Genomic DNA, 19,785 nt, shown 5'->3' with positions numbered 1-19,785 from the left:
TACAAGGACCATTATCTATGTTCTGCAATACAGAATCAACAGTTTACAGCAGAATTATTGTTTTGTTAATTTTTTGTTAGAATTTACTATTATCCCATTTACCTACTATATCTACAAGCTCCACTCCACGATCTTTACAGAGGTGCAGAGATTCCTACTCTTAATCTTTTTTTTTTTTTTTTTTTCCTTATGGCACTTGAAGGTTCACTATTAAAAAAGAAGAAAAAGATTCCTATTCCCCAGGGATTTGTTGTTTTGAGAGAACAATTCAGATCTTCTTCTAATCAGCTCTTCAGTGCATCACATATGAGTGGGCACGATGGAATATCTGTATAGTGTTTTTTTTTTGTCACCCATCAATGGTCAGTCCTACCATTATTCACAGGACTTATTCAGGTGACCATAAGAAGCAGCTATGTGCTTGCCAAAAAAATGACAGCTAGCTCACGGCCACCATCGACTTCTATTGCGCTTGGTTACATTGGGGTAATTCGCCATGACCAGCATTTTCATGCTGCAATTTGTAGAGTAAGTCGTATTCCTGCCCAGAATAGTAGTGCGGTTGCCCAGCTCTTTTGAAGATGAGAATGGCACTCACCCCTTCCATCTCCACTTGGGTGAAATAGGCTGTAAACATCCCCTTTTTGCTGCATGTGGGTCGTGTACTTTGGGCCTCATTGAAATACCCCTTAGAAAGATAAAACTGGTGCAACAGTCGTCATCATGCATGGGGACGATCATTTGCAAGAAGATGTAAACAGAATATTAATATGTGGAAGTTGTCTAGAAAGTGATCTCTGGGGCATGTATGTTGATGACCAATCTTTAACAAAGGTTATAAGATTAAGGATACAATAGCCATCAGACCCACTGTTCATATGAGCAATGTAACCTCTTTATTTGATAGATCAATGCTAAAAACCAAAACATTACATGCTCCTCCCCAAAGTAACCAACGTGAGTGAGGGAAAAAGCAAGACCATTTGATCTAAAGAAGATGAGTTTAGGAAACCGGTTAGTTTAAAATCCATAATTGACTGTAAAAGAATCCAGTTTTGGAGTTGCACCTGTGCATTATCAGGCTGTTTTAGTGATTGACTGAGTTGTATAAAAACTGTGTTTTGTATACATGAGCAGAGATTAATTTATGAATGACAACCACTTTAATTTTGGATTCACATTTATTCATAAACAATGTAATTATGAACTTATCTGTGGACCTTGTAATCCTCTCGATCTCCCCATTTAATTGGGTTGAAAACGTAATGATATTATTACATTTCCTACAACACCGTGGCAAGGATGAAAAGCTTCTCATTTTATTTTATGATGTATTTTAACCTTTCCACCAATGTGAGCCAGGACCTAAGTTCTGGACCACAAGCTTCACTTCTTTCTGCCAAACATAGAGAACAGATGTAGAAATCAGGCAGACAGGCAAGAGGGAAAAAGTTTAAAACATAATGAATGTCTACAAATTCTTCAGAAGGAAATATTATTCCAGTAGGTGACAACTTCTTGAGCATTGTAGGAAGGGCAGCGGTGGAATACTTTGCTTTCCCAGGACCTTTTATTCTTTTTTGTCAGCCTTTGAAACATACCCAGGAAACAAGGATCTTGGTTTATTGTTTGTTTGGCACTGAGATTCGGTGATTTGTGCTTTTTCTTCAGCCGATGTCTGAAATGAAATCCCCTAATGTAAAGTCTGAGAACACGTTGAACCGCGTTGTACCTTGTTCTTGTGTAAGTGAAAGACAAGGAACAGTGAGATGTATTTTTCATTTGGAAACTCGGTGTCATAAATACCTTCTTTCTCTGAGTGACTCACCAGTTATTTTAGGATTGGTTTTCAGTCTCGACTTCTAAGTCAGGTTACGTGCACTAAGAAGCGTGTGACTACACATAAGTAAATCTCCGACCTCTGACGCTCTAGTCTGTGCTGTAAAGGCCTCATTGCTATTTGTTGAGTTAAATGTCTGCTCATATAGTTTTCTATTCCCCCATGAGTTGGTTTAGTCAAGTAGCTTGGAAAGAAAGAAACCCTATGAAGGACGGAAAAAGTGTCTTACAAGAGACGGGCCAGACTGTCACAGACTGATGTCATCTGGAAAGCATTTGCTGCTTTTCCTGCTTACATTAGTTTGCGGTTTTGGTCTCTTCATCTGATTTAGTGTTTAAATAGTCCCTGTGCATAAGGTAATAGGGCGTTATAATCACATTATATGCAATACCTTTAAATTGCTTTGTTAATTGGATGCCTTTTTTTTTTTTTTAGTTTGTAGGTTTCGTTGAAGGTATTTTCTTTTCCTTTGGATGTGCCGAGGAAATATGTATTTAACGTTTTTATAGTATAGGCATTGAAAAAAGTTAGACTCAAAATATTTCTAAACAGGCCATAAAAAAACTATCATTCAACAGAAATAATGTCCTCTATAAAACTGGAATTGCTCTCCCAAGCTTTCACTGTCAAGTTTTAGTTGTATTTATATCTGTGTGCAATTTCAATTGCAAAAAAATATGGAAAGAATTACACTCCCTTTTGGTTTTGCCCCCTATGTCTTTATATTTTAAAGTTTCAATCTTAAACTGGATCAATCAGTTAAACTGGATTATAAATTTGGTTCTAAGGTAAAAATTTGGAGGACTTTGGTGCATTTAAAATCTTACTCATAATCTTCTTATATTCAAAAGCCATGGTCTCCTTCCTTATAAAATCAAATTAGCATAGAAATTATGGTAATGTGCCAAAAGTGTTCTGGAGGGTGTTACCTGAGTCGCTCCATGCTGTAGGTTCACTGGCTTTTACACTGTGCAGGAGCACTTCCCACTTGCAGATTAGAGATATCCTATGAAGCCAGAGCAGAAGCCATGCTCACCTGGTCACGCGCTTGGTGCGCCGAAGCTCCTTCGGCTGTAAAGAATAAAAAGTGTTTAAACCGCGATACAGCGGTTTAGGACACTAATGAAAGTACTCACCCTGAGCTGGTGCTCGGTATATGCATCTTACAAGTGGTAGGTTTCCTTTAAATTGTGAACTCGATCACTGTGTTCTTATTGTCATCTTTGTAGGGTTAATAGGAAATGCTCTTCTTTTAAACTCATAGCTCTGACCATGGAGATACATGAGGGCAGTTATCACATGATTGTCCGGGGGGGTTTCTTTGTACAAAATTTTGAACCTTTTTTTTTTTGCCAATAGAGACTGTTTTTTCTTAACTGCAACATGAAGTCTCATAAAGTAGTACAAAAAAACCTAACAATGTGGTGACCCCCCCCTTTTCCCCACACACAGTGTATGTGAAGTAGTTTCTAAATGTTAGGAGGTGTCATGTCCAATATTAATGACACCTCCTCATGAGGAGATATTCACATAAGTCATATATCTGGGGATCCACTATCAACCCTTCACTCCTTTTTAATGTCTGGTTGAATAGAAAGGTGAGCTACTCTCCTTCCAACATTGCCAAAAATAGCCAAGACCCTTTGGTCAGTTTCTTTTTGTGTGCCAGTAGACTTGAATGGAGAACAGATGATGTAGTAGGTGTTACTTTTGCAAGTAGCTAGAAGTAAGATTTTGCTAATTTGGCTTAGTAGGCAAATTCTTTGTTGTTTGGGGGTAGCCAATCAATTTAATTCACAATCCATTTTGTAATCCATTGCAATGTCTATATATCTCATCATGCTTATGAATATATACCGGTATATAATTTTATAACGGTGACAATGATTTGTCAGTAACATCATGGTATCGTGATTGATATGTGCTCATAGCTTTGTACAGAGAAGCTTTCACATAATATGTGGCTTTGAACGATGGTTTTAGTCTGTCGTGTAATCCTACTTCCCTGAGTCTTAGCTATCACCACATTAATGTAAGAAGTCTGGGACAGCAACTCAGTGATTGCTTCCAGATGAGACACACACATAGAAAGTCTGTAGGATGCTTGCACTTCTGACCATTTGTAACGTGGCCCCGTGCACACAAATGACATGGTCATATTCCAACCACAAGAGTGTAGAACCAAGGTGGTTATTTGTCAGAGCAGAGCACATATTTCTAAACTGACATTGCTTCTACCCAAGGTCTTATTGAGTTTAGAGGATAGGACAATTTCCTCCTTCTTTTATGCTCTTTAGCCAAAATCCAGCAAATTAAAGGCTAAAATTGGCTTATTCTGCAACGTTTAGGTACCAATGAAGATGTTTCTGTAGCAGTCTGGAGTTTATTCCAAAATGTGTTACTTCTAGAACTTGTCTCTTCTTCAAGCCTTGTGCAACATGAAGTTTACAAGCCATTTAATGCCTTTGACTGTGGTCGTATCCTTGTGGCAGCTTCAAAAAAAAGCACCTGTTCCTAAAACATTTAAACTGAAGCCTTATAAAACGGCTTGTAAATGTTTATAGGAAAATGTCAACTGCTGTAGGACCTAGAGCCTCATTTCATGTAGGAACATACATAGTTTTATATGGTTTGCATGCTTCAATTTTGACAATTTGAAACAGAGGTAAATATAAAATAGAAAGAAATGAAAGTAAAAATTAAAATCTATAAATACTACTTCTGTAGATCCATTTATAAATGATCAAACATAGGAATAAGTCTTTCTAGGCTACTATTCCACATTTTGATGCCAACTTCAGCTTTTTTTATTGTAATTTTTTATATTGTACTTTCCATCTTTTCTTTCAGATACAGTTAAATTATTTTGGAAATTATATACCAAATATTTGGACGCCTGAAACTGGATGTGGGACATGTGATGTAGACACCATAGATTTATCCACACTGGAGGTATATGTTGTATAATTTAATTCTATAAATTTCTGTACATAATTTAACTTATAGATGCCTTTTATATATACTGTATAGCGCAAATATATTAAAGGACACCGCCCATCTCTTAGACTGACGGTAGATATGTAGATTTTAGATGCTCGTCTTCATTAGCAGGTATTGGAAGTGAGCGGTGCAATGTTCAATAAAAAGATGTTCAATATTTTAAAAATATACGGATAGCCGGAGGTGACTCAGGTCATGGCACCACTGTATTTTAATTTATGCACAACACACGTTCGTAGTACTGCATTTTCTTTTTTACATCTATCACATCTTTAATTCTTGCATTAAAATCCTATACATAACCTCTGTACCCTATGACTCCAGAATGAATCTAATTCAACCATGCTTGAATATCATGCCACATACTGTTACCTACCAAACTTGTGTTGTATTAAAACTGCCCTGTATTACAGGCTGTAATGTTAGGATCTCCTTATCAACATCTGTGCCCCATCCCCTTTCCTTGTTCACAGACCTTCCGTCCCTGATCCTTGGCTGAGTTCTTTACAACAATAACGTCTACATTGGCCTCTATGTATTGTCACCACCCCTCCCCACTCTCTCAAGTTCCTAGTGTCACTAACACACATTTCTTCGTTGCTGTGCTTCTCAATGACCACAGATTTACACCCAATATAATTACTAAACAGCTAAACAAGAAAATGCTATTGATATTTTAAAACCTGTGACCCTCACTGTCCTCAGTGTCCAAACCTATTTTCCTTTACTAAACAATTGGTGCCATCTTCCGTGCCCTCATTGGAACTGTGTCCCCTGGTACACTGTTTACATCTAGTGGTGGGTGCTCCCTGGTTCAGGCCTGCTTCCGGCATTGCTTTGTGCTGAAATCCCATTTATAAAGGAACTAACGGCATACAAATCCAGTGCAAATGCCACCTGGAAGTAAAAGATAAAATAACTGGTCTTCGTCTGTATTATTAGCTATTATATTGCTTATTAGTCTGTAATTTTTGTCTGATCTGTGGGGTGGTGGTTGATGATTTTGTGGTGCTGGATAGTAGTGTGTCCCTTGAAGTTATATAGAAAGATAATCCAGTTCTAAAAAAAAGGTTTTGCACCCATGTTTTACAGTGGAACGTTCCTGGTACATAAAGCATGGATACTCCCTACATTGTTCTCAAATACAGTAGTACCATAGAGCCCCTCTGAGTATTTCTGCTGCATTTTACATTAAATAAGCTAGACTTTCATTTCTTAGACCACTAAATATAAGCAACTTTTATCCTGAACCAGAATCAGTTGTAAACTTTTTATATACTCCAAAAGCTGAGCAATACCAGCCATAACCCATAAAAACACCATTAATAAGTCATATCTACAGTAACACATTTAATGTTATAACCATTAGAACACATTAGACTGCTAAGAAAATGAAAATAATAGTATGAACACTCTTAAAGAAAACCACTGATTTCACTTTGGTTAGATTGTATGATCTTTGGAACTTTGCCCATTTTTTATTAAGATAATTCAATTCAATTTACAAAAATCTTGTGTAACATTCAATTTACACAAATCCACCACGATCTAAAAAAAGGTCAGTTTTTGGTTAGTGAAGTTTTTGGACACAAAATTTGTGTTGAAAATAATTTTCTACCGGAGAGAAATTGGCTGTGCAGAATTAATACAGGAAAATCCTCTGTTGTGGGAGAATCCAACAGCTGTTCCACTTTAGTTTAGAAGCTTTTTTTGTACATTATTGAAAAAACTTTTTCCTTACTGTTGTTTTTGTATCCTCCAACTTGAGTTTATGGTTTCCTGTCACAGGTTTGTGGAGACATGACAGATCGTTCTTTTATTGGACTGTTTCTTACAGTTTAAGCCTTGTAAAATGACACACAAGAACCACATGAACTGTAATTAGATGTAAACATTGCTGTCTGGGATGCAAAACAAAATGATTGAGACTGGAAATCCCGTTTGGCAGTAGCCTATCTGTTGTCCACGTTTTTATGTTTAGCGGCAGATTAAATGTCATATACAAAGAGGTTTTTGCAACCTGGTTTATAGTTACTTGGGGTAAACGGAAGGAAAAACTGAAATCCAAATGTATGATTTACTCTGGACGGCTGACAAACAGTGGCTAGTAAATTAGGTCATGGACTTGGAACAACCAGTACTAAACACAAATGAAATGGTGAAAAGTTTGAAGGAAGCTGAGTCTATTGCTTTACTAACTTATGATCTAACAGTTATGTAAAAGAATATAAATGACATAATGACAGCTGTGTCTGACTAACTTGACTAAAGATGAACTGTTATACTAGACACATAAAAAAAAATGTATGCAACATGAATGCTGGGTTTGTAAGAGATTTCTCATTTGAGTATGAAAAGGCGGTCGGCATTCTTAAAAAAGTTAGAAAAAAATCACTGGACCCCCTACAGCTTCAGTAGCTTTTTGTTAGGAATAGAGTTACTGATTTTTTTAGTTCATTTTGAACATTTCAATCCCAGGACTCAAAGGTAATCTTTGAATGAAGCTCATGTAACCCCTGGGATACGGTGAGAAGTCATGGGCAGTCATGTGAAGCTTTGGAAACTAGGACAGCCACTGGAGCCACCAGTCATCACACATCTCCCAGAAAGCCTGTTGTGCTAAATGTTGTTTCCATTATTCCGTTATTGGATATATTATGAGTTGTTGGGTTGAAAAATACTGACTAATAATCCCTATTGTCTTTTGTTCGGGAGAAATAAACTATATTAAATTTTTACTTCACTTGAAACTTAACAGTGAAGGCGAAGGGTTACAAGTACAGAAAATGCCCTTCTGTCATGTTTCTGTTAACAAAATCAAATGATTCATGTGATATGTGGATCCTGCTCACTTCATCAATGAGACACTCAAAGTCCCATCACAGACTTTTGTGATTTCTTTGCTTCAACCCAGCTTCTCTGTGATAAATTCCTCTAATAGAGATTGCAAAGAGCACTCAACCCATTTACATACAATAATGTATATCTATACAATACACGTAGTGTTTTTATTTGTATCAATGACTGTTTTTAATATCAGAAACTAGATATGAGTTCTGTAAACCACAAAATTCAATTTAGGAAGTGAATGATATCACAAAATGTTCATAAACTGGTTGTTAAAATGCTGAGCTGCTCGTAATTTATTCTGCAGGACAAGGTTTTGGTGTGTTCTGCCAACCCTCTTTACAGAGACTCAAGTCTATTCCCTTAATTTGGAAATACTTTCCCTCTGAAAATGTGAAAAGTTTGTTGCAAGCTCCAAAGCTTTTTACTTGTGTTGTCAAATTTTGCTCTGCAAATGAAATTCCAACAAACATCAACTATAATGTTACACGCTTTGTCCTTTGCTGTCCTAAAGTTAAAGGTTTTCCTTTTGTATAGATAGTGAACCACAGGCTGAAACTCCATTTACTAAGTACTTGTAAAAGAGGAAATCCTTTAAGTTCTCATGTTTCTGAAGTTGGATAAATCTTTTAGCTACCAGTCATCGATGGGCATCCGTTAGCTCGGATGACTACATGCACAGACATCTCGGCTAGACTGAGCAATGCATATGTTCTGAACTGGAAATGATACCACCGATTTCCTGGGAAAAGAAGTTTGCAGTTGAATTGCATTTTTTACAGTAAAAGTTGGCTGGGCATACACGTGTAATGTATGAAAATCAAGAATATAATAAAGTAATTGGTTGCATGTATCTTATTTTTTCGAGTTTACACTGATGCAATAATCTACAAGAAAATACTCCTGTTTATGATACTGGGTCCTGGCTTTACTAAATGTTTCAAATACTAAGCCCTTGTGTACATAGTGTTCCTCCAGTGAATGTTTTAAATGTGTGCTATATTACTCTAGTGAGAGCGAAATAATCCCATTCCATAAAAAATATTCTGTCAACCTGACGGTTAAATAAACAGGTCTAGTTGAAAACATAAACTCAAATTGGGAGGTTTATCACGTGGGAAAATTGTGAAGTTTACATGCAGATGTTGAAAGTCATGTTACACATGTTAACAATACACATCTAATGGAGCATGGCGAACAGTCTGACTAAAGTAGATGATATCGCCTGGCATGCCATAAAGGAACACAGAGTTTTATCCAGACATCTACAATTTTGGTTTTACCCTGCAAATTGGTATTTGCTATGAGACTTTTTAAATGGATTTATAAAAAAATAAGGTGTGGGACAGCATCCAAATTTGCCCAGTATGGGCCTGCTCACATAATGGTGAGGGCCCTCAGCAGAAAGACCCCAGTTCTGCCACTTTGACAAGTTTTAATTAAAAAAAAAAAATTGGATGTCGAGTATTCTACAAAATTGTGAAAAATTTTGGAGCATGTTGGCCACATTTTAGGTGAAAAAGCAAACAAATCTTGTGAGCCAGAATCTGTGTCGGTTGTATAATGCAAGTACCCATCTTCTAATTTTTAGGACTATCCAAGGGTAACAGTTGGAGTCTTTATTGAACAGCCAACACCCTTCCTGCCAGAGTTCTTCAATAGATTATTGGCACTGGATTATCCCAAAGACAAGCTCTCACTATTTATTCATAACAGTGTAAGTATTGCAACACATTATTTTGTTTATTTTTTTACAGTCTGTTTCATATTCTTTTACGGTCATGATGTTCAATAGTTTTTAATGTCTTTTTCTTGGCTAAACTTCTAGTTAAATGTACATACCTCACGGTCTGATTGAATTTTAAGCTCATAAATGTTGTGTTGAATGTAAGTACCAGTATCTTGTATCAGTATTATACCAGAGATTATTGGAAGAAAACTGAAGGTAACTGCTAAAACTCTCTTTCAGCTCAGTCCAAATAACTTTTTGCCATCGCAATTATTACTCTTCTTGCTCTGATCATCCCTCACTTCATTTTACACTCATTTAAATTCCTCCACAGATCTATTTCACAACCATAAATTAATCTGTTAGATCTCCCTCCTATCCATGACCAACTACCACAATTTTTTGGTAATCCATTGTTTGTTTTTCTGTGATTTCGATTGGAGTTACCAAAATCCTTCCTGATGACAAGTTCCTTTTTGCCATCACAATTATTACTTTTCTTGCAATGAACAACTATCCCCTCCCTTACTTGACTTTGATAGAGGAATTACAGAAATGTTTTAGAACAGCAAGTTTTCAGTTTCCAACTACTTCTATAGAGCTAAAGAAAAGTGTTGAATACATCTGGGCTGCTTTTTATTAAAGGAAGTCTTATTTACAAATATTATTTACAAATCGGTGGCATCTCAAGTCAATAGATATTAAATGTCTGTATCTCATTGTGGACTCACAGGCCTAAATGTCCTTTATATTGTGTACCACACTTACTGCTGTATTTAGACACTTTTTAGGATTATTATGTTTGCTGCTATGGGGCATGACCTCACAGGAAGGGGTGTGTCTTCACAGGAAAGGCTGGGGCTATTGATACTGAATATTACTCCATCTTCTGGTGAAACATAAGACTAGATGGTCTTAAACTGCAACAGTATTTTTGTAGTGTCAGATGATAAATCTGGTACAAATCTGGTGTCAAATTGTCTAACTTCGCATTGTAACTTTTGACAGTATGGGTAAACTTGTCGTCTTGTAAAATATAAACTCATCAGAATCTTTCTTTTCTGCGTTACAGGAGGTATATCATGAAAAACATGTTGAGCAATTCTGGAAAGAAGCCAAGGGAGTCATTAACAACCTAAAAGTAGTAGGACCTGAAGAAATGATGACTCAAGCAGAAGCAAGAAACATGGGAATGTAATACAATCTAAGTACCTTCTGTTGCATGAAGGCAGTCATGCCTACACATATTATATTGTCTATTATAGCAGAAAAGAATATGATCATCATAATTTCTTTGTAATATTACTAAAAGTTCATATAACACTGGGTGGCAAAAACTGTAAGCCTAGAACCACTATATTCCATTACAGGTCAATTCTCTTTTCTAAGAATGGTTACAGGTGCTGCTGAGGGCAATTATCATTGAGAGCTCAATAACTTATATGATTTAAAGATAACCTAAAACCTTGAAGATGCTGCTGTGTGGCGACTCCTGTCACATCCGGCCAAAGCACACCTGACACAGCCTAAGGGTTCATTTACACAGCCGTATGGCTACGGCCGGGCAGGCATACTGTGCGCTGGAGAGGAGAAGGAGGTGACCCCTCCATAGAAAAAGGCGGCATACGGCCGCACACACGGGAAAAGATCGAACATGCTCTATCTTTTCCCCGTGTAAGGTGCGGAACACATGTGTGGTACCGTACCCCCACCGGGCCGCTATTGCAGTCTATGGGGACGTATATACATCCCCACAGATGGCCAGTGTCAGGAGTGTGATGTCACCTTATTGTCACAGCTGAGCTTTTACTTACCAGGCACCACCAGAGAACAAATTAGAAAATTAGGTCTCTATTATTGTTACACCACATGGGCCAAGTACTAAAAAAAAACTTGTCATTTTGCACAAACGTATGTTACTGCAGCTTGGGTCCAAATTTAAATGGATGGCAGCTGATGTGTAGTAACCCGATACATCAGAACTATCTTTTTTCTGTTACTATCTCTGTTAGTTGCATCAGACTTGCTCATGGGTTTAAGACCAAAGTCAAACTTGCATCATGTGACCTCAGAGACCAGAACTGAACTCTCCATGTCAGTTTAGTTCCAGTCTCTGAGGGTTTGGCCCGGACATTCCGGCAAGCACGCAATACGAGTGTGATGCGAAGTAATCTCCTCAGACCCGCTTGTGGGTGTTAGGCCTTAATCAGACAATCTACTGTATTATTTGTAAAGGTCATTAATAATTTTAGTGCAGAAAACCACATTAAACTCTGTACATTTGTTTGTAATTTAGTTTGATTACAGTTGTCTATTTAGGCTGAAGCCTTGCCAAATAAAACAAGAGATTGGGAAGTAGGTCTGAGGTAATGGATAAAGATCCATGTTTCCAACTCTAATGTGTTCTCTGCTTCAGTAGTTCCAGGAAAAGTTGTAATTTGCATTGACAAAGACACCAAGCTGGCTACGGCACTTAGTGCATTGCAGATCTTGAATTGCTCAGTCTTCATACGTATATAATTATAACATTTACATATAACCCGCTTATTAAGTTCAATTTATGTAATACAGCTGTAGCACTAAACTTTTTACACCACAATCTTGCTTTGTAACACTGTCATTACTGGCCGTAATATAATAGGAGATCCAGGCTAGACTGTAATTCAACATGATTATCTGCTTTGTCAAATCAATTAAAATCCCTTCTAGAGAAAGCAAGCGGCAGGGTCCCAGACCAGTGCAAAGGCCCTTTAAGTTAGTAAGTAGGATGAACATTCCTTAGATATGATGTAAAAGGCAAGGGAAAAGAAATGGAGAGCTTTTATCTCCCATAGCACAGCAGTAACTTACATTAGGTTTTCCAGTTAAGTGTGAAATATCATTCCAAACAAATGAAGAAGAATCGTATTCTCACAATACGAGAAGATTTTGTGTTAGTTTGAATTTGTAGAAGGTGAACTATTATTATGAAACATAATTTGAAGTGTTTGCTGTAGTGACTTATGATCCTAAAGGGATACATTTTGGTTTAAGGCATATTTATCAAATGACAGAATCCAGTTGGGTATTACACTGTATAAACAATTTTTTTAAGTCGTAGACCCATCTTGGACTTTTATGGAATTCTTAGAATGTTAAGCTTCTTTGAACTCTGATAGTGAATGTAAACTGTGCATGTCTGGCTACATCATTGTTAGGAGATTTACTACTCCTATTGTCAGCAATTTTAGTAAAATTTACCTGATCACAGGCTCACAGGCTGAGCCCTCTCCATACTAAATGAGTGTTTGCTGCATATTGCAGCAAACACTTACTGGTAACACCGATGATTGGTGATAGCAAAGCTGGCAGCTGAAATAAAAAGTCAGCACCGTCATCTCGGCTTAGATCGTTGCTCCCTGTGATGTCAGGGGGTCTGAAAAATAGTAAAGAAAAAAAACACTAAAAATTCAAATCACAACCCTATCCCTAGAACTGATATAGAAATAAACAGTAAAAATCATAAATATGTTGGTTATCACTGTGTCCCAAAATGTCCAATCTATCAAAATATAATAATGAATATCAGGAAATAAGCAGCCCTTCAAACGGTCAAATTGAAGAAAAAGTGGTCCTCTTTATTTCATGTGTAGCAGTAGCGACGTTTCGGCTCCAATTAAGCCTTTCTCAAGCCACAATATAAAAATATAATAATGGTTATTCCCACGGGTTCCCAACGGTTATTCCCAGCATTTATCCAACTAAATCCTGTAGAGTGAATCATTTATCAAGGAATGTTCATTCGGAGAGAACTATTTCAGTAAGACGATAAAAACCTGTAATAGTTCTGTTCTAGTTGTATGTTTTGTTTTTGTTTTTTTTAGTGACATCTGCCGCCAGGACAAACAGTGCGACTATTACTTCAGTTTAGATGCTGATGTGGCTGTGACAAATCCAAAGACTTTAAAGCTGTTGATTGAACAAAACAGGTTGGTAAAATTTGCACAATTCGGTATACAGAAAAAAACTTTAATAGCAAGATATTTTATACAAACCGTAATTGCTTTGATTGCAGAAGCTCAAAGACCTCTTTCAGCAGGTATTTTTTTAGGAGCCCAGTAAATAAATTTCCGCTTTGCATTAAGCAGAAAATTAAAAAAAAAAAAAAAAAAAAAAGTTGAAGCAACATTACACAGCAGTAGAGGAGGGCATTATATGAAAAACATTTGAGTTTGTATGTCTTTCTATTTCAGCATAAAAGTGTTACAGTTCACAGTGCTGAAATTAATACCATAGGTTTTCTATTATTGTATATTGTGTATATGTAATGCATTATTTTTTATTCATAAATACATTTTCTTCGCACATATTTTTCCTTCTTCTAGAAAAATAATTGCCCCACTTGTAACGCGACATGGAAAATTGTGGTCAAACTTTTGGGGTGCTTTGAGTCCTGATGGCTACTATGCAAGATCTGAGGATTATGTAGATATTGTACAAGGCCACAGAGTGTAAGTAAACTTGTATAAAACCATATTTATGGACCAAACCAAGAAAAGTTTTTTTTGTTTAAGGATCTCTTACTATTTATGGTTAGGAAGGGGATATAATGAATGTGAGAGATAACATGCATGAAAGATTTTCTTTAAGGAGTTGGAATTTGGATTGCAGGCATGGAGAGGTTCAGATATTAGAGGAGTTGTCCACCTAATTCAGTTAAACGAAAAATAAAAATTTACGTAGAAACAAGCCATAATCAAGCCATTTCCTGCTGCCTGCTCCACTACCTTTCCCTAGTTCTTGGTCAAGCAATAACAATCTGACACAAGAAATAAGACATTGGTGAAGTCAACCACTGTATGTAGCAGTCATTGCTACATCTAATACTTGATTTTACAGGATTGATGAGGCAAGTACTGGTTTATTTAACTTCGTATTGAAACGGCCTGAAAAGGATTTAATGAATGGGCATTATTTGCGAATTTTCATAAATAGTGGTTTAAGGGACACATTTTTCTGACCTTTTTTCATGGACACATAAAGCTACTTAAAATTTTTAAAAAATGTTAATTTTTTTTTAATTTACATGTTTCCAATGAGGTCATAAAAGACCCCTAAAGGACATTTTCACTTTTTTAAAAAATTTTGATTATTTTTTGTCTAACATGTTTTCCACTGTAATTTTATAAGAGTTACAGAAAGAAACAGCATACAGTTGGGATATGTCTAATCAGAGCTGAAATTGGTTTTCATGTGAATAGCTCACAGAATCACTGGGTATAAGGGCTGGCACAGCTCCCACCACTTATATTAATTGCATATCCCTACTGCAGCTCTATGTAGTGAGGAAAGGAGAAGGCAGAAGCCATAATAAACCACTTCTACCTTCTTTCCAGGGTCTCTAAGGTGATCTCAGCAGGAGAAGCTGTAGCAATGCCAAAAGACGTCCCTGCAGACTCAGGCTCACGTTTAAAGTCCATGGATAGTCAGCATTAAGTTAAATATCAAGCCCCAATTTGACCAGAGGCACAAACCTATTATTTTATGTACAGGATCTACCAAAGTTAGTAATAACTGTGTGGCCTCTCGTAGGGCATATCAACCTATACTGTCAATATGAAACAACCACTTTATAAGATGAATAACATGTTGCATTTAATTATTTTCATTGCATATCCAAATTTGAACGAGCAAAGATCGTGTAAAAAGGAAGGCACTCACCAAAATCCAGTAGAAAGGATTATTCTTCTTTATTATGCATACAAGGATACTCACAAAATGTAGGACGGGCAAGGGAGGGAGTGAGGAGTGATGCTACAAAAAGGCAACGGCCGTTTCGCGCAGTCTGCGCTTCTTCCGGCCTCCATGCACGGAGGCCGGAAGAAGCGCAGACTGCGCGAAACGGCCGTTGCCTTTTTGTAGCATCACTCCTCACTCCCTCCCTTGCCCGTCCTACATTTTGTGAGTATCCTTGTATGCATAATAAAGAAGAATAATCCTTTCTACTGGATTTTGGTGAGTGCCTTCCTTTTTACACGATCTTTGCTCGTTCAAATTGTCAGTACACGCCTACAGGATATAGAGCACCACTGCCTCATTGGGACTCACAGCGCCTGTCCAGACTCCTGTTCCTACAATATACCATGTGGATATGTTAAACTGCTGATTAGTGTGCGGTAGTGCCGTGATCACTTTTTCCTGTCTTTCGTTTTTGTAGCATATCCAAATTTGTTTAAAAAAATTTGTGTAGTGTACATTTGTAATTACATAATTACATTTGTATTACATAATGTAATATTTTAGCTGCAAAAAGTTGATAGGCCTGTATATTGATAGATTCTATTTATCTGCACAATTTCCATTTCTAGTGGAGTATGGAACATTCCTTACATGGCTAACATCTACCTGGTTAAAGGACAAACTCTTCGGTCAGAGTTAAAGGAAAGAAACCATTTCATCCTGGATAGATTGGATCCTGACATGGCGTTATGTAGGAATGCTAGGGAAATGGTAAGGTTGTGCCGCGTTTGCCAGCGAGAATTTTTTTTAATCACATATTTGTGTGTGTTTAGTCCTTTATCATAACCGTTATTCTCTGGTACTAGCCAATTTTTACAAACCAAAGTCTGAAATTTGTGCAAACATCTGTGGTTTGCACCTGCACCATACGCTCCTGGGAAATTGTAAACACATTCCTCGTACAATGGTAAATTAGTCTCTTGTGTAAACTACTCGGAAAATGGAATAACTTGACAAGATACAGAAATCTTTACATTTAACAAAAAACAGCTGTGCACTTCCTTCCTTACCATAAAGTAACCATAAAGTATAATGGTATTAACCACTTATGTAGCCACTCAAACAGCTATAAGACAATGTGTGAAAAATAAATCTGTGGAATATATTGTATATTCAGGAATATTTATAATGAAATTCTTAGCCCATAAAGATGTTAGAATAACCTTTTTGATATATTTATTGTTGAGTCCCTAACCCTTTACAGAGATTTTATCTGTGAAACTACATTATTGAAGTGTATAGAAAAAGTTGGCAAGTATTATACCATTTCATAATTTCTGTGGTTCCTAATCATCCGCTCATAACACTATACTTCTATCAGCTCTTTGCATCCATCTTCACTACTATCGCTTACTGCTTGGATACACTATGCAAAGCCCGTGGTCAAGATACAACATTGTCATTTCCATTCTATCTGGAATGCATTCATTTGTTTCCCCAATAAGATTTGGCCTGAGCAGCTGGTTATTGGGCATGGCAAGCCATGATGTATGTCAAACATAAGCTTCGCTTTATGCTGCATGGTGTCCGTCCAATCCATCCAGCTCGTCAGCCTTTATATAAAGCTGCTGTTTTTGAATCTGTGTTTTCATGTCTCCACAGTCAATCTAAGCAAAATATAAAGAGAGGATAAACAAGTCAACTTACTTGATGCTTCTTCATTTTAGAGTTTGCAAAGAGAGAAAGACTCCCCATCTTCGGAAACTTTCCATATGTTCAGACCCCCCAAGGTTTTTTCTTTTTCTTTTTTTCCTTTTTCTTCTACAAAGACTAGTTCTGTCTATCATTCCAAACAAATACCTACTCTACCCCACTACTACCCCTTATATTTCTTTCTATGGATTTCCTCAAAAGTATTTTTTTGTTCCTTTTTTAAAATATTTTTTTACAATATCTTGTTGGTGTTCAAGATCTTCCTATTAAAAAGACTGCAGCAGTCTGATGAAAATGGCCATCCCTTTATTTTTCACTAGGCACACCACCATACATTGCATAGTGGTTGCTCTTTGTTTTTAAACATAGTGGTTGCTCATCCTCATTTATTTAAATGGACTAAACTGCCTACCAACCTTGTGACTGATAAATGTGATTTCACTAATGTGTGATGTGGAAGCTCCCGTACTGATCAGCGGGAGGGTTTACCAGGTTTTAGATACCTGTCAATATTATATTCATCACTATTCCTAATGGAAGGTGTTCCTTTTGATTTAAATAAACAACTGCCTTTAAATCTACGGTATAAGAATATTTTTTTTACTTGACTACTCTTTGAGCGGAGTTGGCAGTGATGTCTTTAGATACACCCAGAGATCCTAGGGAGAAGGGAGATGCAGTTTTTTACCATTCTCTCGTTTCCACTCCTCACTGCATCGTGCTGAAGTAGCATGATGCAGAGAGGAGTAGAGCCGGCGCTTATAACTGGAATCTTTTTATAGATGCCCAAGTTACAGGGGAAAACTTGTAATATAAAAAAAATGTAAATATTAAAAAAAAATACTGTGAAAATGTTTCCCCGGGGTCTTTCATAACCTCATGGAGGACATATGAAGTTATAATACATAGCAAAAAAATTAATATTCTGAAAAATACATTCCCATTTTTTCCCAATTTAAATTAAAAATCCCCAGCTACACTTCATAAAGTATTGCTTTAGTCGCCCTGTCTGCCCTTTTTTAAAAAAAAATAAAATTACCACAAATCGACACTTTTTTTTTTGTTGCTGACCATTGGCTCGTGGGCTTAGACATTTCCTATACAGGCGGTCCCCTACTTAAGGACACCCGACTTACAGACAACCCATAGTTACAGACGGACCCCTCTGCCCACTGTGACCTCTGGTGAAGCTCTCTGGATGCTTTAAAATAGTCCCAGATTGCAATAATCAGCTTAAAATTGTCTACAATGAAGCTTTATTGATAATTTTTGGTTCTATTACAGCAAAAAAATTTGAAACTCCAATTGTCACTGGGGCAAAAAAAAAAAATTGTCGGGAACTACAATGATAAAATATACAGTTTCGACTTACATACAAATTCAACTTAAGAACAAACCCACAGTCCCTATCTTGTATGTAACCCGGGGACTGCCTGTATTCCCAAGCAGTCAGTTGACACCTAGTCAACATCCCCACTATAGCTCTAAAAATTGTGTATAATAAATAATATTTAGTACACAAAATATTATGTACATATATTAACCCTTTAAAGATGCAGTCCTTTTTAAAAAAATGTTCGTTCTCCACCTTCAAAAATCCATAACTTTTTCATTTTTCTATGTACAGAGCTTTGTGAGGGCTTATTTTCTATGAAACAAATTTTACTTCTCAGTGATAATTATTATTCTATGCTGTCTACTGGGAAGCTGATGAAATTGGCAAAAAAAACATATCTTCTCTTTCTTGTGGGTTCGGACCAATAACGGGGTTATATAGTTTTTATTGTATTTTTTAATACATTTTCAAAAATTTAATAAATCTTCTGACACTAATAACTTTTTCATACTTTCGTATATGGAGGTGTGAGGTGAGGTATCATTTTTTGCAAAATGAGCTGACTTTTTCAGCTAGATGGTCTGATTTTTCCTACCATATACTGCAATACTACTGAGCCATTGTCTCATTGTAATGAAACTGTAGATAGGATGAAGACCTGTGATGGAGACCCAAGGCTGTCAATGCAGCCAATCGCAACTCCCAGGGGAGCAACGGCCGAAACAAAGATGGCAGCGCCTTCTTTTAAATGCCACCGATGGCATCGGAGAGATTAATACCCGTGATCGGTGCTAATACCTAATCCTGGTACTAGCGGTGGGTGTTTGCTGCAATATGCAGCAAACCCCAACTCTGTATGAAGAGATCTCTCCCCGTGAGTCCTTTTCATATAGCCTCAGCACCTCTGCGCTGTACACGTGTGTGGCGCAGAACGTGAAGATGTTAAACAAAAGTCAATTACCGACTTAAGCCACAATATATAGTTAGATTATGGTATTTTATACTCATTGTTTTATTTACCAGCATTTCTATTTCCAGTTCATGAAAACATCTTTACATTATAATTAGCTTAAAAGTACAATAATACCCCCTTTTTTATGTGGGAAGCACAGATGCTAATGTACAAGGAAATATCTTACCAAACTGAAATTTTTCATACAGTGTAATTTTCCTTCTGCGTTTTTCCGGACTGTTTACTTGGAATCTAAGCAAATGGATCGTTTGCGTTGGCCATAAAACTCTCATCTGTTTAATGTAGAAGGAAGGCTTGTTTAAAGTCAGGTTATCTGTTACATTAAGGATTGTCATATGGGCTTTCTGGTAGAATCCAAATCCATTCTTTTTATAGCTAATGCTTTTATGAACTTTACTCATTTTTTTTCTCAGATTGAAAAAGAAAACTTTAACGTAAAAAAGGACATGTTTTATTGTTAAACAAAAATTAAGGCAACACTATTACATTTTTTGTCTGGGAAAAAATACGCTAAACCTTTTTATCTTTTTTATTTCATGCTAATTATTTTTTTTAAAATATATACGGTAGTTTGTAATAACCAATTTTCTCCATTATTGGATATGATTAACTTTAAGCTCTAATAAACC

At 36.6% G+C, this 19,785-nt stretch overlaps 1 protein-coding gene across 2 annotated transcripts in view; it reads left to right on the top strand.

The window, feature by feature from the left end:
- The window catches only part of PLOD2 (procollagen-lysine,2-oxoglutarate 5-dioxygenase 2), a 75,363-nt gene that overhangs the window by 44,864 nt on the left and 10,714 nt on the right, over positions 1-19,785 (top strand). Inside the window, exons 8-14 of one of the 2 annotated variants that reach the window (XM_072143083.1) lie at positions 4,691-4,792; positions 9,279-9,404; positions 10,489-10,610; positions 13,280-13,384; positions 13,781-13,906; positions 15,764-15,905; positions 16,862-16,924. In XM_072143083.1, coding sequence (XP_071999184.1) covers positions 4,691-4,792; positions 9,279-9,404; positions 10,489-10,610; positions 13,280-13,384; positions 13,781-13,906; positions 15,764-15,905; positions 16,862-16,924 — 786 coding nt within the window. The remainder of the gene's footprint in view (positions 1-4,690; positions 4,793-9,278; positions 9,405-10,488; positions 10,611-13,279; positions 13,385-13,780; positions 13,907-15,763; positions 15,906-16,861; positions 16,925-19,785) is intronic. The other variant, XM_072143084.1, reaches the window with a different exon arrangement.

The sequence above is a fragment of the Engystomops pustulosus genome, chromosome 3 (assembly GCF_040894005.1).
Source record: "Engystomops pustulosus chromosome 3, aEngPut4.maternal, whole genome shotgun sequence".
Classification (NCBI taxonomy): Eukaryota; Metazoa; Chordata; class Amphibia; order Anura; family Leptodactylidae; genus Engystomops; species Engystomops pustulosus.
Note: the sequence above shows the minus strand (reverse complement) of the source record. Positions and strands in the feature narration are given on the sequence as shown.